We start from the raw sequence: 23,835 nt of genomic DNA on the forward strand, positions 1-23,835 counted from the left end.
CACACCCTGTGAGGTAGGTGGGGCTGAGAGAGCTCTGACAGAAACTGCACTTTTTCAAGGACAGCTGTTATCAGAACTATGGCTTGCCTAAGGTCATCCAGCCAGGTGCAAGTGGAGGAGTGGGGAATCAAACATGGTTCTCCCAGATTAGAGTCCACACACTTAACCACTTAAGTACGAGACTCAACACAGCTAGTGAACAGTGAATCAGCTTTAATTAACGAGGTCAGAAGAAATCAGAACCAGACGAAAACATAGAGCAACGGGCTTTCTTTTAAACATTCCGGGCTTAGGTTGCCATGCCCACATGTCAGCTAACAACCAATAACTATTTACAGATAAGGTCCAACCAGAGTGCTTCCCTCCAGAACATTGTGCAGCTCTGATTGATCTATTTACAATAATCCTGGTTCAGACTCAAGCTTAACATAGTTTTTCAATACATAACGAAGAAGAAAAAGAAGAAGCAGAAGAAGCAGAAGAAGCAGAAGCAGAAGAAGAAGAAGAAGAAGAAGAAGAAGAAGAAGAAGACATACTTTTAAAATACTTACTTTTAAAAAGACTTACTTTTAAAAAATAATGAAAGCTGAGAATTCAGAGAACCTAGTATGCATCTTGTTATATTGTTGGATTAGTATAGCAATACTCCGTTCTCAGTTCAATTCACACTGAGGAAGACTTTGCAGAGGAAGGCAATGGCAAACCACCTCTGCTTAATTACTTGCCTTGAAAACCCTCTGGGGTTTGGCTGTGACTTGACGGCACTTTTCGCACCGACATGTTCGTTTGCATCTAGGTTGCCAGCCTCCTGGTCTGCCTGAGCTCCCTCCCCTCACCAAACCCTACCTTCCTCAGGCAGTGACCCCAAATCTCCAGGAACTTTCCAAGCCAGAGAAGGCAACTGCTATGTATTGAGCCTGAACTGTACTTGCAAAAGGACTTGGCTTGGGGATGCATAACAATAGCTTGTTAGGATCCTAGAATGGACCAGTAGGGTGACAGGGATCCTAGAGTTACCCAACTGGGAAACCATGTAGTGTAAATAGCCTATAGTTGGGAGTGGGGTGTGTTTTGGGTGTAACCTTTTTCAGGTATAAATACCCGGCTTCGGCCAGGGGTTTCTCAGTCTTCTTTCTCTTGCTGAATCACTAATAAACTATGAGCTGATCACTTGAACGCATCTGAACCCAGTATATTTCAGCAACCTTGTTTGCATCCTGTGAATTTTGAATTCCTACCTCTTTCAGTCTCATTGGAGAATGCTTTCTTCCAGTAGGAGCAGAAACATGTAGTGGGAGTGACAGGCTGCTATGATACCACATGTTTTGCTAAAACAAACATTGGCAATGCTATCATTCCACTGGCATTTGCAAGTTTATGTAAAAGGAAAATAATTCCAGGAGTTGATACCCATATGGGTATTATAAAAATCCCTTAACTACAGTTTTTCTTATCCTAATATGTAAAATAGTAATACTTGTATAGAGTTACAGGTACTTGTATAGAGGTATTGTAGGATTAGATGGTCATCATTTACATGTTTCAGGCCTTTTTTGTTAGATCTGCTCAGGTTATTGGGCTGCATTACCAGAGAAGGGACAATGCTTACAGGAAGATTTCGGCATGAGGGTATTTTTCAAACTAAATTATTAAAACCTTATCTGGGAATGCTGCATGCAGCACGTTAGTTGGCAAAAAGATAAACCAATCCAAACAGAGCTCAGTAATGTGTGAGTGATATATTAGTCTATTTATAGTGCAGTCAGAATACCATAGAGTAGATGTTTTGCTTTAGTTAATTCGGAGCCTGGAAACCAAGCTCAAAGTGAGGAGACACTGTGAGACGTCGTGTTGTGGGTTAGTAAGTGGATCTGCTCATTAATGCATATTGAGTTCTTAGATGTTTATGGCCAGATGTATTTCTAAAGTACTCCACTGACCTCCAAAGAGCTGCAGCTGACAGGAATTTGACCTCTGAAGTTTAACATTAACTGTTTTCCTATTGGTATCTTTGGTATGTGATTGAAGAGATACTCACAAAGGTAGGGATTAAACTCTGGGTTTCAAAAGAAGCCAGCATATTTTTCATTTGTTAAAAAAGTGCATAAAATTACAGCTAGGAGCTGACTCACTGGAAACAGCTTTAGGAATCTTTTAATTGCCCCAAAGTCTTTTGGTTCTGGCAAATGAAAACCCAAGTCAAAGTAATTGGCATTAGTTTGTGATGCAAAGCAATCTACAGCAGAGAATCCCAACCAAAGAAGGATCCCTGCGTTATGAACAAGGTGTTTACTGGCTTCTGTTTGGAGTTTAAACACCTTCATATTTAGCATGAGATTCCCTTATCAGCAACGCATACTCTGATAAATGACCCTGCTTCCATCTAATTTCATACTTCAGCCACCATGAACAGTAAAATGTTCTCTGCGCAGCAGAGGTTGGTTTTGAAGTACTTGCCCGGACATTTGTTGGACAGCTGTGAGTCATGAGAATGGGGCTACTCAAACTGCTGAACGCATGCTGGCAGAGACAAAAGCACGGCTCAAAATGCATGGACTTCAGAATCAGCAAATGCACCATCACCTTTTGCTCTGCAGTGGGAAAAATTATACCCCTTGTTAAAAAGTGCAGGAAATATGAGAGGGAGACAAGTGCAACTTTCTGAATCTCTGTCTACAGTCTCTGGCTTTGGCATGCAAAGTGACATAGACACTTTGACAGTAATATAGACAAAGTGACAAAGTACACTTTGGCATCCAAAGTGATTATTTCTTTGGGAGGAGATGTTATAGAGAATCTCACTTGGTCACTGTTCTGATCAACAACCTTGTGCAAAAATCATGCACTCAACTATAACACTGAAAAAGATGGGCTGGAGTCTGGTTGGTCTACTACAGATTTGCCTCTGAATAGCAATGTGGTGCAGTGCCCCTGAAGCAGTCACTCATTGGCCTGATGCTTAAGCCCAGATACTGGGGGATGGGGGGAGTGCTTATGCAGAATCTTTATTGCTATTGTTTTTGACAGTTTGACTTCAAAAGTCAAATTCTTCTTGGCTGTGGATCTTTAGAAGTCCCTGCAGCTGCTTCAGTAACCAATCCCGTCATCAATGTCAATGTCTAAGAACCCAATGACAACCATAAAACATTGTTTTTGTTATAATTTTGTAAGCCATCTCATAAGCTAGGTGCAGGACAAGAACATTTTAAATTACCAATAAGGCTCCAATGTGCACTCTGTGGAAATCCTCGATCAATTGATTTAAGGTGCACCACTTATTTTACCACAGCATTAAAAGTTACAAAACAATTGAACATGAAGCAGTGTTTTTAGGGGGGATCTGCTTCAAGCTTGTTTATTTCTTACCACTACATTTAATCTGTTTTGTGAACCTTAGAATTTGTCCTTGAAAGGATTCCATGGGCTAGATCATGACCAGTGTTCCCTCTAAGCTGAGTTAGTGTGAGCTAGCTCACAGTTTTTTAGCCTCCAGCTCACACATTTTTGTCTCTGCTCAGGAAGGGTGGTTCCGGAGCAAACTAATTTATGCAGGAGCCAAATCGCTTGCTCCTAACTTTAATGTCAGAAGCTCACGAAGTAGAATTTTTGCTGACGAGACTCCACAGCTTAGAGGGAACATTGATCATGACTGTTCCCAATTGTACAGAAGGCAAAGTGAGACTTGCCAAGACAACTCCAAAGACTTCATAGAGAAGTATGGATTTGAGCCTGGGTTGAAACTGTTTCTGTATGGTGAAGGTTAGGGAGAACTGAATCATAGAATAGAATCACAGAGTTGGAAGGGGTCATACAGGCCATCTAATCCAACCCCCTGCTCAATGCAGGATCAATCTAGAGCATCCCCGACAAGTGTCTGACCCGCCACTGCTTAAAGACTGCCAGTGAGGAGCTTACCACTTCCCTAGGCAGCTCATTCTACTCTTGAACAAGTCTTACTGTAAAGACTTTCCTTAGGGCTTCATCTCCAGGCCCCTGATCATCCTTGTTGCTCTCCACATCATTTTCTGAAGTGAGACCTCCAGAACTTCACACAGTACTTCAGGTACAGCCTGAACAATATGGTGTACAGCAGGATGATGACATCTTGCAATTTGGATGTTATGCTTCTGTTGACGCACCCCAAGACCTGATTAGTCTTTTCTGCCACTGCATCACATTGACTGCTCATATTTAGCTTACAGTCCACCCATACCTCAGAAGTGTGTCCTCCATCCAGTATGTGTGCTTGTCGTTTTTGTTACCCAGATGCAATTATCCTTGTTGAACTGCATCTTATTCACATCCGCCCACTTTTTCAGTGTGTTCAGATCTCACTGAATTATATCTCTTTTAGTGTATTTGCTATTCCTCCCAATTTGGTGTCATCTGTAAATTTAATGAATAGTCCCTCCACCCCCTCATCCAGATCATTTATAAAAATATTTAAAAGGTCCGGGCCCAGAACTGAGCCCTGTGGCATTCAACTGGATACCTCCCTCCAATCAGATGAAATGCCATTGACAACTACTTTTTGGGTGTGGTTCTCCAACCAGTTCCCTATCCCACGAACTATCCTAGAGTCCAGTCCGCCGTTCTCCAGTTTACCCATCAGAACATCATGAGGAACCCTGTCAAAAGCTTAACTGAAATCCCATTGCTGGAAGAGAGTCTCCAAACCAATTATTGCCCCTAGCCTGCATCAACCTTAGTATGGTTCTGTTAATATGCAAACTAGCAATAGAGAAGACAGAACATGTGTGAGGTAGAAAATTTTAGAAACTAAATTTATTCTATGGTAATAATGCTACTTTTATTCTTTGTAGGTGACAGTCATTGATAAGAGTCACTGTTTTAAAGCAGCAAGGTTCCAGGAGCTATGAACCCTGTAAAAATGACGGTAGCCCAAAAGCATCATCTCTTTTTTATTGGCTTCTTTGGCTTTTGTGTGGATTGTTTTGTACAGGGCCAAAAAAACAACACTCTAATTTTCACCAAGGAAAACACAATTCGTAATTGCACATGTCCTGATGATATTGGCGACAATGACTGTGATTACAGTTTGGCAAACCTAATCTGTAACTGTAAGACTGTCTTGCCTAATTCAATAGACAAAACCTACTACAACAATCTGACGATTTGGTTCACAGACACATCTATGCTGGGAATGCTGTTAAACTCTACAGCAGTGCATGACTTGAAGCTCTCACTCTGTGGCTCCATTCCACTGCCAACAGAGTACCTGATGATCTGGGGATTGCGAAGACTACAGATAAAAAGAGACCACAATGGTCAGTTACAACAGCAGAGTTTAACCATCTTCAGTAGCTACGACAACAACGTGCAAGATAAATTGAAGGTGCAGTGCAAAGGAAGGAAAATTATTGCTTATATTTCTGTTCTATACACATCTCTTTTCAACACCTACTCCCCACTGAAATCATACAGTGTAGAAAATATTTCCAACATAACAAACCACTTTTCAAGTCTGCCATATTCTGATAACCTCTTCATTACTAATAACAAAAGATATGTCATAACATTCATCTACTGACACAGCATACTTGCCTATTCCTCCAATGCATTCATGATCCAATGCATTCATGATAAGTAAGGCAACGTTTTAGAAGCTGAACTCCTGCCATTCATTTGTATTTAAATATCAAAGCCTAACCGAAATTAATACTATTAACAATGGTTTGTATTTCCTGTTTCAATAAGTTTGTTCAATTTCAGTCTCCTGTACCAACTGTCCACCGTTTGGGAGCAAACCAAAGTAAGATCTAATCAGAAGTCCTCAATGGGATTTACTCCCAGGAAAGTGTTCTTAGGGTTGCAGCTTTTGGAATCCTAAATTATTTAGTGTTACCATCTAGTGCATGCCATCCATCACTTAACTGCTCCTTCACTGTTTAATCAAAGTTCCATCCATGCACAGGTACCACTAGACTCAAACTTGGTTCTCACATCTGCTTGTTAACTCTTGTATTTGTATGTTAATTTACTGCTATTCACAGATCTTACCAGCTGCCTTAATTCAATCTCAGCTATAATAGCCCAGTAACTTATGCATCTTGGCTCTAACTAGCCTTTCCTGGCAACTAACACCCACCCTACCTACATGTAATGGTTGCGCAAATTCTGTTTCACTGTATCTGAAGATGTGTACTTGCACATGAAAGCTTATACCTTGAACAAAACTTTGTTGGGCTTAAAGGCGCCACTGAACTCAAACTTTGTTCTGCTGCTTCAGACCAACATGGCTACCCATCTGAATCAGGACTTAGATATTCAAAGAATTAGACTGCATACCAAATGATACTGAATAACTGGGTAAATTAAAATACACAAATTTCCAATAGTCATGCAGACTACTGTATTTTTTGTTTCTCAATGCTACCCAAGTTTTTGGATTCATGCTCTTCCTGACCAGTTAATTTCTTTGTTTTTCACAAAAGCCTTTTAATTGTCAATCACCTTGCTCTAAGGTCACCATATAATGGCATCATTAAGAAGCAATGCCACATTATGGTTTGATGTTATGTGAACAAGATCTCATGTAGCACAAAACCATTGTTTAGCATTACATCTGAACCATAAAGCATTATGATCAACACTAAGAAGTTCCGTAAGAAGTGGAGGACAACAGGATCACCCTATGCTTGTATGTTCGCTCTTCCTCCCCCACTTTGTATGCTCAGGGTCAATTTATAATTTTTGATTTAGTGCAAACCACAGTTTGCCATTATAGTTACTCCTTCCTCTTAATATCTTAAGATTGCAGATCACAGGGAAAGGAAAGCACAAATAATAATTTGCCTGTTAGAAGCAACGGCATTTATGCTAAAAACAGATATCAGTAAATAATTCTGAATAGACAAAAAAAGTGGGGAAGGTGACAAGAACAAAAGACTTCTTCATGTTGCATCAAATTGAGGTTTGGTATTACCTCTCAATCATGCCACAATCCTACATCATTTTGCATTAAAATGTTTTATGCAAATACATTAAAATGCAATTATTGTAAACTGCCCCGAAATGCAGAATTTTATTGAAATTTTCTCATGTTTTGCACAAACACAAAATAAACATATAAACATACATACACACATATATGGGGGTTATTATTCTTTTTAACAAACATGCTTATGCCTAATCCACCTTAATCTCTATTCTTGTATATTATGTTGAGTAACCATCCAACTCTACCTCAATCGAGTATATACTTTCTAATCAACGAATAGTCTGTCCATTATAAACTTGCCTACATGTGATTATCATACCAATTATAGAACCATGTCCAAGTATTCTGGAATGTAGAGTCTGTTAAACCTTTTATCAATAAAGTCAATTTATCCAATTCCGCTGCCTCCAAAACTGTTTATAAATTCTTGCTTTGTTGGTATCTCTGTTGATTTCCAATATTTAGCGTAAAGAATTCTGGCTGCTGTAGTTAAATATACAATCAAATAGCGATCATCTTTGTTGAAATTTTCAGGTAAAATGTTCAACAATAAGACCTCTGGTTTAAATATCACTCCCGTACCTAACACCTTTTGCAAAACGTCATGCACCATTACCCAATATTTCTTAGTTTTTTCACAATGCCACCACATATGGTAAAATGTGCCAACCTTATTTTAACGTTTCCAACACTTATTAGAACATTTTAAGTCAATTTTAGCTAACCTTTCAGGTGTTACATACCATCTATAAAACATTTTATAAACATTTTCTTTATAAGGAATAGCTTTAGTGATCTTAATATTTTTCTTCCATATTTGGTCCCACTGCTCCAAGTTAATACTATGCCCTATATTCTGCACCCATTGAATCATATTCCCTTTCACTATCTCATCCAACAACAAATCATCAAGTAAAAGTACATAAAGTCTTCGTATAAGCTTTAGGTCCGCGGATATAATAATCTTTTCAATCTCTAACAAGTTTTTATAGAATCCAATTTTCTTATATTTGGTAAATCTAGATTCTATTTGCGCTCTTTGCCACCATGGTAAATCTTCTAGTGGTTTCAAACGTTCCTCAGAGTCCAATATATCCAGATACCTTCTCTGTATTTCTTCCTGGTAAGCATTTGGGAGTGTAATAGCTTCTAGTGGGACAATCAGTTTTTAATTTTTTGTATAGAAATGCCTGTATATATTTTCCCAAGCTTTCATTAGGGATGCCCGTATCCAATGTTGCTTAAAGTATTTATGTGTACTTGCCTTTCCATACCATAAGAAGGCATGCCAACCTAACAAGAGGTCATGACCTTCCAATTTCAATATTCTCTCGTCTTCCAATGTGACCCAGTCTTTAATCCACATTAATGCAGCTGCTCTATAATACAGATTCCAGTTAGGTAGGCCAAAGCCCCCCCTTTCTTTTGCATCTTGAAGAGCTTTTAATCTTATTCTGGGCCTCTTGCCTTGCCAAATAAATTTTGAAATCGCTTGTTCTAATTCCTTAAAGATTTTTTGGTTTTGCAAAATGGGAATTGTTTGAAATAAAAATAACCATTTTGGAAGTATATTCATTTTAATTGTTGCAATACGTCCCATCAAAGATATCTGTAGATCTTTCAATTTCTCTACATCCTGTTTTGTCTTCCTCAGTAGCTCTTTGTAATTATTCTCTTGTAATGAACTGCATTTATTTGTCATTACAATTCCTATATATTTTATTTTCTTCTGTAGCTGGAAACTTGAGGTTTCTTGTAGTTGAATTGCCCGCTCCTCTTCCATATTTTTAGTCATTATTTTAGTTTTGTTGATATTTATTCTCAAGCTGGCTACAAGTTCATAGTCTCCAAGTTTTTGTTTCAAGATAAACATTGAATCCAGTGGGTTCTTCAGTATAAATACTAGATCATCAGCAAATGCCAAAAGTTTATATTCTTCCCCTTTTAATTTCAGGCCCTTAATCTCTTTCTGTCCTCTTATTGAGTCATTAAGTATCTCCAATGCGAAAATGATCAGCAGAGGGGAAAGTGGACATCCCTGTCTTGTCCCTTTTTGGATTTCAATATATTGTGTCTGTTCCCCATTAATTGTTACCTCTGCCTTTTCTTTGGTGTAAATTGCCTGGATCATCTTTACAAAGTTAGCGCCAGCCTATGCGTCTTTCAAAGCTTCCAACATAAATTTCCTCCATCAGTCTGACTAATCCCCTTCCAAAACCATTCAACATCTTCACAAGTAAATGCTACACTTTTTCAGCACTTGGGCAAAGAAGGTTTCCTATGCCTGCCAAAAACCGTCCTCAGTTTTCACTTACTTCTGGTATAAGCCTGTCCAAATGATCAGCTCGGTTCTCATGAGAAGGGTGTGTAGAAAGCCACTCTGGTAACTTTGGGTTTCCTTGAATTGTCTCTGCCAATTCCATTTGCTGCCAAAATACAGAACTTGCTCTTACATCCACACATGCCTGGAAACAAAAAGGAGGATATACGCAGGATACTGCATAAATAACAAAGTTCACAGAACTGCAAAATAAGCTTAGAAGCCCTGTAACTACCACTGACTGCTTCCTTCACTTTATTTTTCTGTAAATTTCTTCGGTTGATGCGTATTTAAATATTCTTTTATCTGTTCCATATTAACCTCCGCTTTACTGTATAGCTCTTTAGAAAAGTTTTCTACTAAGACTTTCATTTCCTGTATTGTACATGTTTTTGATCCATCCCCTCTGTTCAAGGCTTTTTGTTTCCTAATCTTGTAGGCAAGCCATCTCGTTGGTTTATTCACATTTTCAAAGAAATTTTGCTTTGCAAATAATATTTTTTTGGCCATTTCTTGTGATAATAAACAGTTCATTCTATGTTGCAATAGCTTAAGTTTAGACTTCGTCTCTTGTACTGTGGAATCTATCATGAGCTTCCCTTCTTGGATCTGAATATCTTTTTGCAACTCAAGATATTCCTGTCTTCTCTGTTTATTCACTCTAGCAGATTCTTGAATCAGAAGTCCTCTAGAAAAGGCCTTACATGTGTCTCATACTACCTTTAAGGGTGTTTCTTTTTGCAGGTTTAACCTGAAAAAAGCTTTAAGTTCTTCCCTCATTTTGTTAACAAACTTAAGGTTTTTCAAAAGAGAAGTATTCATAGTCCATCTGCTTCTAGGTTTTTGTGCTTGCAACTCTACAGAGATAGGTTTATGATCTGCATATGTTCCGGCTTCAATCTCAGCTTCTAAAAGATCCTTAATGAATGTAGAGGATATCCAGTACATATCCAATCTGGACCAGGAGTCATGTATTGCTGAAAAAAAGTATATTGCCATGAGGAGGGAATTCTGACTCTCCAAGCATCCACCAAATTTAGTTCTTCCAAAAGACAACAGAGGGAGGGTGGAAACTCTTTACCTCCTTCCTTTTTCCTCCTTTTTTTCTTTTTACCAGAGTCAGTTTTTCTGTCTTCCTTTGTGTCAAAGACTGAATTGTAGTCTCCTATAATGCAGATCTCCTGGAAGTCTTGTTGGGTAATCAGATTTTTTAATTTCTTATAAAAATTTTCTTGGTGCTGATTTGGAGTATAGATGTTAACAATAAGCATTTTCTTTATTTGTCTTTGTACTGTAACCATCAAAATTCTTCCATCTTTAGAATTATAAATTTGTTCTGGTTGAAGATACTTTTTTACATATATTACAACGCCTCTTTTTCTTTTCATCGGAAGATAAGAATGCTTTACCAAGGCCTTTTATTTGCAGATGCTTTTCATCCTGTTTTCTAATATGTGTTTCTTGTAATTCTTGTGTGCAAAAAATGCATATTTAAAATACATGTCTTATGTATTTTAATACAGGACAGCCATGACAGGCTGGGACTCTCAACTCAAATTTATGTACAGGTAAACAACTTCTTTGCTAATTTGAAATGTAAAGTGGCTCTGATCTGGATAGCCTGGGCTAGCCTCATCTCATCAGACGTTGGAAGCTAAGCAGCTTTGGCCCTGGTTAATATGTGGATGGGAGACCACCAAGGAAGTCTAGGGTTGCTAGGCAGAGGCAGGCAATGGCAAACCACCTCTGAACATCTCTTGCTTTGGAAAAAAAAAGAAGAAAAGAAAAACCAGAACAATAATTGGTTTATTGGTTCATTTTACTGAACAATCTAGAACAGGGGTATCAAACATGCGACCTGGGGGCCGGATCAGGCCCCTGAAGGGCTTCTATCAGGCCTGCAGGGGAACTGGCTATCTTCTTTTTCCGGTTCTGCTGCTGCTGCGTCATCATATGTTTGCAGCTTACAGATACACACCTGAACAGCATACTCAAGATTGCAACAGCACAGACATTTTGATGCAATAATTCAGAGCAAGAGGTGTCAGTTATCAGACACTGTTAAATAAACAAAATATTGCAAGAGTGCTAATGTTTTAAGCATTTTTTATTTTAAGTTAAAAAAACCCTCTATGTGTTTGTGTCCTTTATAAAGTTTATATCTCTGCTACCTGGCATTACATTTTATGACATACATGGCCCGGCCCAACAAGGTCTCATTTATGTCAGATCCGGCCCTCATAAGAAATGAGTTTGACAGCCCTGATCTAGAACATATTAGCAGAAAAATGTGATCCCCATCTGTTTTGAAAATTATATTTCAAGACAAGATTCTTGTACAATATTAATTATTCATTACTGCATCACTGAAATGTGATAAATGTGTATTTCTACTAGTAACATAACTCTTGACACCTGATAATAATTATGTGTGGGTAATGTCCTTTAAGAAGTAATTGATACTTGGGATCCTGATAAGTTCAGTAAGCGGTGTTGCAGTAAGCAGTTCAGTACAAAGTTCTGACAATATAGCTGTATGCAGTTTTATTTATTGAGCATCATTCCACAAAGCTCTTTTCTTTTTTTGTGAGTCACCAAGCAATTTTTCTTGTCTCTGGAGATAACATGGTCAATTTATGAAGTGTGTGAAAATAATTCTGAATCATGTATTTATTTACTATAACTATCTTATTCCAAACCTCAGGGTGGCTTGAGAACATCTTTGTACAATTAAATGTTAAAATATGGATCTCTGTAGCTCAAGGACTTACAAATTAACCAGCACTTTGTACTACCGTATTTTTCGCTCCATAAGACACACCTGACCATAAGACGCACCTAGTTTTTAGAGGAGGAAAACAGGGGGAAAAATCTGGCTGCAGGCTCCATAAGATGCACATCACCACCCCGCCTGCACACGCACACACACACACACACACACACACTCAGCCGCCTCCCCCGACAGCGCGGCAGAACGTCGAGGGTCGCGCTGCGGAGGAGGAGAGAGGAGGAGGAGGGAGCCGGGAGCTTTCCACCACCACCCCGACTGCACACACTCACACTCAGCGCGTGCGCGCACACACACACGCTGCAGGCTTCCCCACGGCATCATTAAGGTCCCCAACGTGCACTCTTTTTTGCAGTATTTGCTCCATAAGACGCACACAGTTTCTCCCCCACTTTTTTGGGGGGGGAAGTGCGTCTTATGGAGCGAAAAATTAAGTTCCTCTGTTTTCCAACCTCAGTCCTTTCCTCATGTTCAGACTACAAAAATTATCTTTCCCCCCCCTTGTCTCAGACATCAGCAACAGAGTATTTATGCCTCCCTGCATGTGCCCCGCCAATTTCCCATTTATTCTTGCCAAAGACACGTGCAGATGTAAAAACAGTAACCATATGCAAACTAACATTGTAGCCATATGGAAGAATGGAATGGAATGGAAGAGGCAGGCAGCTATGGATGGAGATACTTTAACTACAAGAATCTTAATTGATTGTATTATGGAAATATTGTTAATTGTTGTTTAACTACTCTGGTCGCTGACCATAACAATAAATACTAATACTACTTTAACTATAGGAACTGAGCACTGTTGTTAGCTAATACTACTTTAACTATAGGAACTGAGCACTGTTGTTAGCCGAATTGCTCCTTAAGGGAAACAACCGGTACAGTTATAATTATCGGGATTCTTCCGTCAATGTTTACGGAGGATGACACTGTTTCCGAGGTTCCCAATGAAAGACTGAGGCAGACTTCCTTAATAATAATAATAGTTTACTGACACACTTCACTCAATAACATAGAACAATTACAGCACACAAGACTAAGAAATTAAGGTAGAATAATACAACACAGTTATGGTGGTTGATGCTCTGGGTTATAATTACCTAGCTGCAACTGCGTGGCTCCAAACTTCCAGCAAAGGGGTGAGGATGGGGAGAAAATTAGAAAAGAATGGCGAATGGACTCAGACCAGCTAAGACCACATGCCAAAGAGACTCTAGTTGTGCAATACTAGAGTAAAAAGAAGGATGGGTAGGATATGGGATAGCAAGCTGGGCTTAAGAGGAAAAGCAGGTTTTGTAGATGGCGTCGTTAGAGAGTGATGGGGGGTTTCAGGGTCCTGGGCGAGAGGTCAGGAACACAAGAGAGAGAGAGAACTTAAGAGGGCTCAAGAGACCGAACTGTGGGTGCATTCTGGATTATATCTAAAGGGGTCTAGAGGAGGAGCTGGGTCCAGGGGACCTCCCCTATGACACTGTGTTCTGTCATAGCCAAGAGGTTAGCGATTGGCTACTGTATTTTTCTGGGTGGGCCAGGAAACTGGAGGGCAATTTGAGATCTAGTTGCTAACTCAATCAAGACACCTGGGCTAGGGGTATTCTTATGCAGAAGGATGACTCATGTCCATGCGGCCAGGCTGAATACAGGGTCTTTGTGAGTACGTGCAGCTTCGTTGGTGCGAGGGGGAGGGGGCCCTGGAGGTAGGTGACCATGCGGCTGGCTTGAAATGGCGTTTTGTGCTTTCTGTGACCACGTGCGTTGTTCTATGGAGTACGCTAGACACTGGAACACCTCTGGAGTAGCAACCATTGGAAAACACGGTCTTCGGTAGGCACTCTCACCGGGCGTTCTTGGTCATGTCAGTTTCAGGCACAGTCCGTTGTTGGCACACTTCATCAGATAGCAGTGTAACACAGTCCATAAAAACACCATAGCAGGCTTGCGGGCTTACACTGTGCACACTTTCAGTGCAATCGACTGCAGAGCAACTCCAGTCTATGTCCATTGATTGTTTGACTGGCGTACTGCTGCATAGCATCAGATTGTTCTGTTTACAAGCAAATTCAGTTTCAAGAATCTGGAATCAGGGAATCAGAAGTACAAGTTCTTCATGGTGCTGAAATAGCCTAAAAACAATTGGCCCTGAGCTGGGATTTGATTCCAAAGACCACAGCTAACACTCCCATCCATGAACTACACTGTCTCTCATGTTTGTTTTATTTATTTATTTAATTTATACCCCGCCCTCCCCGCAAAGCAGGCTCAGGGCAGCTTACACTGGTTTTAATAAAACCCTGATGGCTTTCACTTTCAGAGGTTTTGTGAATTACAATTTTAATCAATGAAATACATCCACAAAGTCAGTACAGAGGTATTCTCAAAGCACTAAGAAGATAATCCATGCACAAAGTTTTTACTGGGCTTCATTAAATATCCTTGAAATACATTTGGGATCTAAGAATTCTGTCTAATTGGTAGTCTTTAATTTAACAGTGTTTTATAAACCAAATCCTTTGGTGAGTTATTCCTGCACTGTATCACTTAGAAGAACTGGAATCACTAGAAGCCAAGAGGAAAGTGAATACATTAAGATTCTACTGTCCCCTAGTGTTCAAAAAAGATAAAGCAGAGACATGAAAGGAAAACAAGGCAAGTAAAGAAAACATCTTGATTTCTGAACAAAACATATTAAAATGCAAGCTTGCCTGGAAACCACTCCCTCTGTTTATCTACAGCATTTTAATCCAGCCCTGATCCAAGGAGCTCTCCATTTTATCTTTATAATAACCCTGTGAGGTAAGCTAGACTGAGAGTGATCGGCCTAAGATCACTAGGTGAGCTGCGTGGCTGAACAGGGATTTGAACATGGGTCTGTGACTTCTGAATATTTGCCTGTTATACAGCTGCTGAAAGCACGTGAACACTACTAGAATAACCCAAGATATATAGCTATAATAATTTAGTAACAACAGGAGCACACCTTGCACTTTTTTAACCTTTTATTTATCTAAAACATTTATTAGCTGTCTATCTACCTTGCAGAACTCAAGATGGCTTAAAGTGCAAATAAAACAACAGGCTGAACAGGGCCAATCAGAGATGAGCCCTTGAATCAAAACAAACTATCTGTGGAGGGGTGGGGGGTAGGAGATGGCATATTAAGTACATAAAATTTATTTATTCATTCATTCAATCAATCAATTTAGACTCCGCCCTCCCCACTGAGGCAGGCTGAGAGCAGCTTACATAAAATTCCATATATAAATACAATTATAAGTACAATAAAACCAGTCATAAAACAACCATAAACAACTCAATTATCAATCATTATAAAGTGCTGGAACAATGATCTAATAAAGTGCTGGAACAGTAGATTTCAAGTAACAGTGCTACTTAAGGTGACAGTACAGTCATGTTGTAAAATGGAGAAAATTCTAGACTTGGTTCATATGTAAATATAACTCACTTGACTGCACCTTGATGACTGTTTACAACTAAGGAACAGCAGCAGACTGTATGGACTCTACCAAAAACATGAAGCAAAAGTTTAATTCATTTATACCCCACTTTTCTCCTCCATGGGGACTCGAGGCAGCTTACATCTTTCTCTTCTCCTCCATTTTATCCTCTCAACAACCCTTTCAGGTAGGTTAGTCTAAGAGAGAATGACAGGCTCATGGTCACGCAAGCAAGCTTTCACAGCACAAGTGGGGCTTCAGGCCTAGTTCTCCCAGACAGTACTCTGGCACTCATAACCACTACACCACACTGAATCTCAAGTTATGTTGTAGGTACAACTTCGTATCTATGATGTTAGATTCATGCCGCGTAACTCTCTTTGAGTGTCCAGTTGTTCTCCTTTGGAACTCTTGCTTCACGTAATGGAATGAGCTCCTGTCTCTGGCCCCAGCTCCTGCCAACCTAGCAGTTCGAAAGCAAGAAACTGCAAGTAGATAAATAGGTACCACTTTGGTGGGAAGGTAACAGAGTGCCTCGGTGTTTAGTCATGCCAGCCACATAACCACAGAGAAGTCTTTGGACAGTGCTGGCTCTTCAGCTTGGAAACGCCCCCTAGAGTCGGATTCGACTAGCTTTCGCACAACGGAAACCTTTACCTTTACTATCCTTGAAGCTATGTGTTAAGGAATTTTACATGTATCTTGAATGTCAAGCAAGATTGAGATTCTTATAATGGCCTCTAAATTGTGAGCCTATGTTTGACTTGATATTTAAAGATGTTATATTCCTCCCTAAACTGCCACACACACACCCATTGTAAATCTGTTCTTCGGCCTACTAATCTCTTATGTCAGTCAAGGGTCCATTCCATCCTTATCTCTCATGAAAAATGCATAAAGGGTTTATTTTTTTTCCCCATAGTAAGAATGCAGGGCATACTCTGAAAGGAGGGTAAAAGTGAATTATGTTTGAAAATGGAATTGGTGAACTTTCTTTTGGAATTCTAGTCCCCAGCCTTTTGTCTGTTTCATCCTACAAAAGAAGAACTTTGAATCTTGTTCAGTATGCCAGCTTGTTCTTTTTCTGCTTACATCAGGATGATCATCTTATTGAAACTGCATGCTCTGGTAGCCTAAAGTCTTGAGTGAATCTTTATATTAGGATTTTGAAAACTCCCCCTAACACTACATGCAGATCTAACCAGACCTTGAAGCTATGCCTTTGTGGACCAAACTACCCCATTCTGTAATCACTCCACTGGCTGCCTATTGGCTATCACAAACAAAGCCCTTCATAGCCTTGGTCCATCATATCTGCAACACTGCCTCTTTCCTTATATTCTGCTACAACAGTGCAGAATAGTGGTGGTGGAAAATGTCATCAGGTCACAGCTAACTTATGGCAAGGCAAGAGACAAACAAGGTTGGTCTGCCATTGCCTGCCTCTGCATAAGAACCCTATTCCGGTCTCCCATTCAAGTACTAACCATGGCCAACCCTGCTCAGTTTCTGAGATCAGGGTACTCTGGGTCATCCAGGTCAGGGCCTTCTGCAGGTGCTACCCTGCAAATGGGCAAATCAACATGCTTTCTCGGTTGTGGCCCCCACCTTATAGAATGGGCTGCCCAATGTGCTTAGGAAGATTCCTAGCATCCTGACTTTATTCAAGCAATACAGAGGTAAGAGGGCTATGCGGGTAAGAGGGCTACGCTGTAACGAATGGGTCCAGAAAGGTGTTTTGGTAAAGAGACAGAATTTGTGGACTATACTCCTGTGTTCTGTTGCTCTAAGTATGCTCCCACTATATAATTTTTGTGTTGTTTAATGTGTCATGTTTAAATGTTTATGCTTTCAGGTTTTGTTTCACCTGTTTCAGATTTCTTCTTGTCTTCAGACCTTTGCAATACAAACCCTATTGCACTGTACTGGATGTTGCAACCTGTTTGATTGTATTCAATTTACACTATGTAATCCATGGTGACTAGGGTTGCGCACAGGTGGGGGATGGGGGGTAGGGTTGCCAGATTCAGGTTGGGAAATTCCTGGAGATTTGGAGATTGATCTTGGGGAGGACAGGGACCTCCGTGGAGTACAGGGCCATAGAGTCCACCCTCCAAATCATCCATTTTCTCCAGGGCAACTGATCATTGTAGCCTGGAGATGAGCTGTAAAACCAGGGGATTCCTGCAGGCTGGCATCCCTAAATACACCTTGAGCAGGCCTGTAGCCAGAAAAATGGGGGGGGGGAACACATTCAAGAGGGGGCTTTTATTTTGGGAAGGATGAGGGATGAAAGTCAGGCACATTCTCTGCTGTCTGGTGTCTCCTCCAACACCCCAGCCATCTGAAGGTGAGGCGTCAGCACTGGTGTGCAGCCTGGGTGGGCCAGCCGAGGCAGGCAGGTCTGAGGCAGAGGAGGGCTGGCAGGCACCTGCGTGAAGAGGGCGGGCCAAGGCAAGGCGTCAGCACCAAAATTCAGAATTAAAAGGGGGAGACTGGGGTGGGGTGCTGCAGATTCAATAGGGGATGCAGCCCCATGCGCCCCACCATCAGCTACAGCCCTGATCTTGAGTCTTAGTGGAAAAGGTGGACTATAAACAAACATAAACAAATAAAAAATCACAACAGAGCAGTTTGTTCAAATCTAGATCTGCTCCAGTCACACAGGAAGATGAAAGATGGGGGACTTTTAATAGTGAAAGGCTGTCTGGTAGGGCTACCCCTTCCTTGCTACTTCTTTCCCCCAAGTCTGTCCCCCAAGGCACTTTTAACCTTAGTCAAGCTCTCTCCGCAAAGGTAAGTTGAGGAGAGAGGGAGCTGCAGTGAAGTAAGCAGTTCTGTATTCATCCCCCGTATGCGGGAAAGGTCCAGAATTAAATACATCAGACCACACCATTGTCAAAAACGCAGCTGTAGGAACCTGATGAAAATTTAGAAAGCTAAGGGACCCGTCACATGTACCTCCAGATTCTACTTTAGCTGGGCAAGCACAAGAGAATCAGTCCTCGTCGCGTTACTATTTTTTAAAAAGTGAGAGAAAAAAGACAAGGAGCCAAACAGCAATGACCTTCACGCCAGAAGACTTAAAAAAACAAACACCCCCACTTGCGCGCGCACTGCGGTTTTCCCCACTCTTAAAAACCAGAGGCAACTTCGAGTCTAGATGTTTAACCTTCCACGTGACAGACCTCTTCCGTTTCATCAGACTCAAGATGGCTACTAACTACTACCTGTGCTGTCGCTGTTGTGTCGTCAATAGTGGCCACGACTAGGCGCTCTATCCTTGACGTGAACTTTGTGGTACTTCGAGTCGACTGTTTCTCTCCGCGCCCATGACGGGAAGCTGGGAGGGCCAAATTGGTGGTGGGCAGCAGATGGCGCTGTAACTACTCCTGGGTTACCATATTGCGGTGGCTGCTGCGAACGCAGGGGACAAGTGAGTTGCGGCGCGCGCTCTTGGGCTTGCTGCGGTACTCGCGCGCTCGCTCGCTCGCTCTCCTCCTTGGCAGCCTCTAGGATCGGTGGCCGTTGGGCCGAGGCAGGAATGTTCCGCAAGGCGCGGCGCGTGAATGTGCGGAAGCGGAACGAGTCGGAGGAGGAGGACGAAGAGCGGGACGAGGAACCGCCACAGTCACTGCCGCCGCCGCCAGGTGGAGATGGGCCTGCGGGGGAGGCCGCTCCGCCACTTCCGAAGCTGCCCCTCCTGCCGCTCCCGACTGGCTGCGTCCCTCTCGTCTCTCCCGCTGGTGGCGGTGGGGGGCCCAGTGGCTTCGCTTTCGGCGGTGCCGATGCAGTTGGCCGGGGAAGCCCAGTCTTGACGGCCCCGCCGCCTGTTCTGCCGCCGCCCCCTCCTTTCCAACACCCGGCGGCGGTGGCGGCTGCCCCCCCGCCACAGCTCCCGCCTGGAAACAACGGCCAAAAATAAGGTTAAGGATCGGAAGAACAAGAGCAAGGAAGCGGGGGGGCCTCCGTCGCGCGGGAGCGTCAAGCTCCTCAGCTTCCAAGACGAAGAGGAGGGTAAGTGAGCAAGCGTGGCCCGCTCCTTCTCCTGTCTGGGTCCCATCCCGCACCGCCTGTTGCGTCTCTCTTTTCCTCTTCCACGTACCTGGTCGTCTCTGCTGGTTGTGGTGACGTTAGCCGAACTTATCGCTCGTGATGATGGCCTTCTCCAGTTACTCTTTACTCTCCAGGACAGAACCAGTTTATTGAGACGGGGCAGTTTTGAGAATTGGGTGCCGCTACAAAATGGGCACCATGGGGTATTGGTGCCAATCCCAGAATATTGGGAGACTGCGAACCAGGCATTGTCCTGGAGGCAGCTGTTTTTGATTCAGTGTGTTATTTGAAGACACAAAGTTGTCTAAAGCCAGGACTTGCTATTTGATTTGTGGAAGAAGGAAATTGCTGTCAGGGAATCTATAGATGGGCACACTATGGTCGCACTGTGGATCACTGCTGTATCCCAGTTCCCTGCTGCAGTAGTTGCTTGGAACATTTATAGAATGGTCCTGATTAGGATTTATTCAGAAGTGTCATTGGATTTCATTATTCTGCATTCCTACCTTAGTTGCTTTTCATGGGATGCTTCTGTGAAGGGATTGTACATGTATTAGTTTAAATAGCATGTTCAAGTACAATATTTCTCATTTAAATGAAATAGAGATTGCTTTTCTCCACAAAATATGCTTTGGCAGTGACATTTGATGCATGAACACAAGAATGCATGTACTCCATTTGCAATAAACATTAAATACCTGTATCATGGAAAAACTGCAGAAGATACAGGGAGTATCTCTGAGAACTGCTGTTACTAGATTTTTCATAGTGAGTGAATTCCTAGGGTCAGAATAAGACACACATTTTGAAATACTGCTGTTTCCTTTGAAATATGGAGTTGAGCCAATCTCTTCCTGATTGCTGCTTCCATGTATTTTAAAAGAGGGGAGGCTAAAGCGTAATTCTTTCTTCGCCTTTTTTCATAGTTCAGTAAGGAAAATTGTTGAAATTAGTTTGTGCCTTTCGATAATAAGTAGTAGTTCTGTTTGAAGCCAAAGGTAAAGATATTGTTTGATGAAACCGTTTGTCCCTAGGCTGAGTTTATGGTGATATTGGGAGATAATCTGTTGTTGGACAGCCAGTCACACTCTAGTCCGAGAGATCTGGACCTGGCATTGAAAGCCGTGGCTGGTTGGCTTAGACAGAGCCGACTGAAATTGAATCCAATGAAGACGGAGGTCCTGTGCCTCAGTCAGAGCGGTCCAAGGTTAGGGATCCCTTTCCCAACCTTCAATGGGGCACAATTGGTGCCAGCGCCCGAGGTTAGGAGTTTGGGAGTGCTCCTGGATACCGCCATAACGATGGAGGCCCAGGTAGCAGCCACTGCAAAGTCGGCCTTTTACCATCTATGGCTGATTAAGCAGTTGGTTCCCTTCCTTGAACGCAGTGACCTAGCAACAGTGATCCACGCATTGGTCACCTCAAGATTGGATTACTGCAATGCTTTCTACATGGGGCTGCCCTTTTCCCAAATCTGGAAGCTGCAGCTGGTGCAGAATGCAGCGGCAAGGCTGTTGTTGTGTCTTCTGATGCGGGAACACATCCAGCCCGCCCTAAAAACCCTGCATTGGCTGCCTATAGCATACGGGATACAGTTCAAGGTACTGGTTCTTAATTTTAAAGCCCTTTATGGCCAGGGACCCACTTAGCTAAGGGACTGCCTTTCCCCCACACATACCCCAGCGAGCACTGAGATTGGGTTCCCAAAATTGCCTGGCTCTTCTGGGGCCTAAAGAGGCCAGGTTGGTTACAATGAGGGCCAGGGCCTTTTCTGTGGTGGCCCCTCACTGGTGGAACAAGCTCCCAGAGGACATCATGGCCCTGTGGGACCTCTTACAGTTCTGCAGGGCCTGTAAAACGGAGCTCTTCCGCCAGGCTTTTAAGTAGGGTGGCGCCTCGATTTCATGGCCCTGGCCCTACTACCAGCTGTACCAACAGTTCCAACGGCACCACCAACTGAGGCTTCATAGCTGGGTGGGAGCCTGATAACACCATTCAGTTGACAGTTGATATTAGAAGACTGCCATCTTTTATTGTAAATGATGTTTATATAGTATTATTTTATATTGAGTGACAGTTTTAACTGGAATTTTAATGTATATTTATTGATGTTGTTAGCCGTCCTGAGCCTGCCAAATGGCGGGGAGGGGGGGATATAAATGTAAATATAAATAAAAAATCTATTCACAGTTCTCACAAATGCTATTAGAGGACCACGGGAATGTGCCACAGTGGCTTCTGTTTGAATTTGCTCATTATCTTGTTCAATTAATGAAATATTCAGATGACCCTGTTTTGCTGCACTGTTTGTGTAGTGAATCTCCCTGCTGTAATATGCAACTGATGCTAACCAGTATAAGGCCTGTGCTAGCTCCACAGTCTTCATTACTAACTTCCTGTGGCTGTCACAGAAGAGGTCCTGAAAGGAAATATGTGCTTTCTGATTCTATGTTTGTTTTAAATGCGGGAGTAGTCAGTCTGGATGGTACTGTTTGTTTGGATGAGTCTAGAACTAGAGCAAATTAAACTAATCTTTTTGTTTGTTTTGAACCTTTTGAGGCAAAACTATAATCAGCCATAAAATAGGGAAGCCAAAAAGTAGCAAGTTGGGATTTTGGCAAGATCACACTCATTTTCCCAGCCCAAATTTCATTTGCTGGTACATTTCCTTAGTGGGAAACTCCTAGGCCTACATTAGTCTGTATAATGTCTACCTGTATGCAGGACCTGAATAGGTTAACACCTCTGTTCCTATGGATTGTATGGAGCAAGTATGTGTAAGTGTGCCTTAGAACAAGCTGCACTTGTGGAATATGACTATGATGTTCAAATTCCTGTCTTTCGAATCAAGGGAGGTTTGGGTCTTATGTTAAGTCTGATTCACTTTGGATGTAGGTATTCATATTGTTTTACTGAGACCTTGTAAGAGCCATGTCTGTAAAGACTGTATTTTGGAACAAACATCTCCTGTGGCACATCAGTTATAAAGTGTGTAGAAATAAGTATCTTTTCCTTGAAAATATATGGAAATATGGATCTGCAACAGTCTTACTGCTTGTTTGTATTTGAAGGACATTCCCCCCTCCCCGTTATTCACAACTAGTATGCATTGGCTTTGTAGATGTTGTCTGAGCCCAAGTGGAAGACTTGTAAAAAGCAGTCCATCTTCATCAAATCTAAATCAAAGTTAACTTAGCTCTTGTTTTGAGTCCCGAGTACAAAGAGAAGAAGGGAAGGGCTGATGCTATACAATCGCCTTTGTTCAGGAACTTAAATATTTAAGTTCAGAATTATGTTTACTAAATTTGGATTCTGACCTGTTTTCAAAGGTCTTGTTTTAGATTTTCTGTGTATAAAGTTTAGAAATCCACCTTTTAAAATAAATGAGGGGAAAACTTTTAACTATTGCAGCAAACGATTAAAGATCTAGAAGAATGTTGCAAGGATACACTGCATCTTGGAGCATTACAGGGCTTCTTGGAACCCATTGTAATTAATGAATGCTAAGTAAGGCTTGTTGCCTTACTGTGATCAGTAAGTGATTTAGTCAGAGTTCTGCTGTTGAATGGATTAACTGCTGTTATAGAAAGCAGAGCAGATCAGTTTTCCAGAACTATTGTTGACCAAGCAGATTCAACAGTTAGTTTGATATAGCATTTTCTCTGAGTTTATCACTTGCCCAGGGACTGAAGAAGGACACACTAGCCTCTGCCCACACTAGGGCCTTAGGAGACTGCACCCTATATGGCAGGAGAAAAACACCAGAGGAAAGGGAAGGCTAGCCTGTTGTTCAGTTGAGTCAGACATGATCAGACTGATCTCTCTCTTCCTTCTACTTCTCTTTCCTTTTGTGCCTTGTCTTTGTGGTGTGTGAGCCTGAGGGCCATCAATCTTGTTTGATGTGTGCATGATACAATTACAGTCTGAAAACAGCAACTCTTGTATAGCTGGAAAAGATATTCCACTGTCTTTTTGTTCTGTTTATAATTTCTTTTATTTCTCTTTTAAAGAAACTGAAGAAGTCTTTAAAGTGAAGAAATCAAGTTACAGCAAAAAGATAGTAAAGCTGCTTAAAAGAGAATACAAGGAAGATCTTGAAAAATCTAAGATAAAAGTGGAAACTAATTCTTCAACTGATGGTAATTTTATAAAATTGTAACCAAAAGTGTAATTTTGTTTCATAAATCTAACACATAGTTATTGAAAAAGGTAGTTGTCTGCCCCTTCCTGTGTTTGTCTCTGCTTCTCTTTC

General features: G+C 41.5%; 2 protein-coding genes across 3 annotated transcripts in view; both read left to right on the forward strand.

Moving 5' to 3' along the window:
• Nucleotides 1-1,793: 1,793 nt before the first annotated feature.
• LOC107114109 (chromosome unknown open reading frame, human C21orf62) lies at nt 1,794-5,998 on the forward strand. 2 transcript variants are annotated; one of them, XM_015415544.1, is made up of 2 exons: nt 1,794-1,857; nt 4,824-5,998. In XM_015415544.1, the coding sequence occupies exon 2, from the start codon at nt 4,877-4,879 to the stop codon at nt 5,549-5,551; it is 675 nt and encodes a 224-aa protein (XP_015271030.1). In that variant the 5' UTR covers nt 1,794-1,857; nt 4,824-4,876; the 3' UTR covers nt 5,552-5,998. The 2 variants fall into 2 exon arrangements, with proteins under 2 accessions (XP_015271030.1, XP_015271031.1); XM_015415545.1 differs by having other exon boundaries at nt 1,810-1,861.
• A 12,949-nt stretch (nt 5,999-18,947) lies between these two features.
• PAXBP1 (PAX3 and PAX7 binding protein 1) overlaps nt 18,948-23,835 on the forward strand; it is a 32,606-nt gene continuing 27,718 nt past the window's right edge. Inside the window, exons 1-3 of the mRNA XM_015415537.1 lie at nt 18,948-19,398; nt 19,454-19,544; nt 23,594-23,722. Coding sequence (XP_015271023.1) covers nt 19,072-19,398; nt 19,454-19,544; nt 23,594-23,722 — 547 coding nt within the window. The 5' untranslated portion in view covers nt 18,948-19,071. The remainder of the gene's footprint in view (nt 19,399-19,453; nt 19,545-23,593; nt 23,723-23,835) is intronic.

Source organism: Gekko japonicus, unplaced genomic scaffold (genome assembly GCF_001447785.1).
Source record: "Gekko japonicus isolate JY-2015 unplaced genomic scaffold, Gekko_japonicus_V1.1 scaffold1865, whole genome shotgun sequence".
In the NCBI taxonomy this organism is placed as follows: domain Eukaryota; kingdom Metazoa; phylum Chordata; class Lepidosauria; order Squamata; family Gekkonidae; genus Gekko; species Gekko japonicus.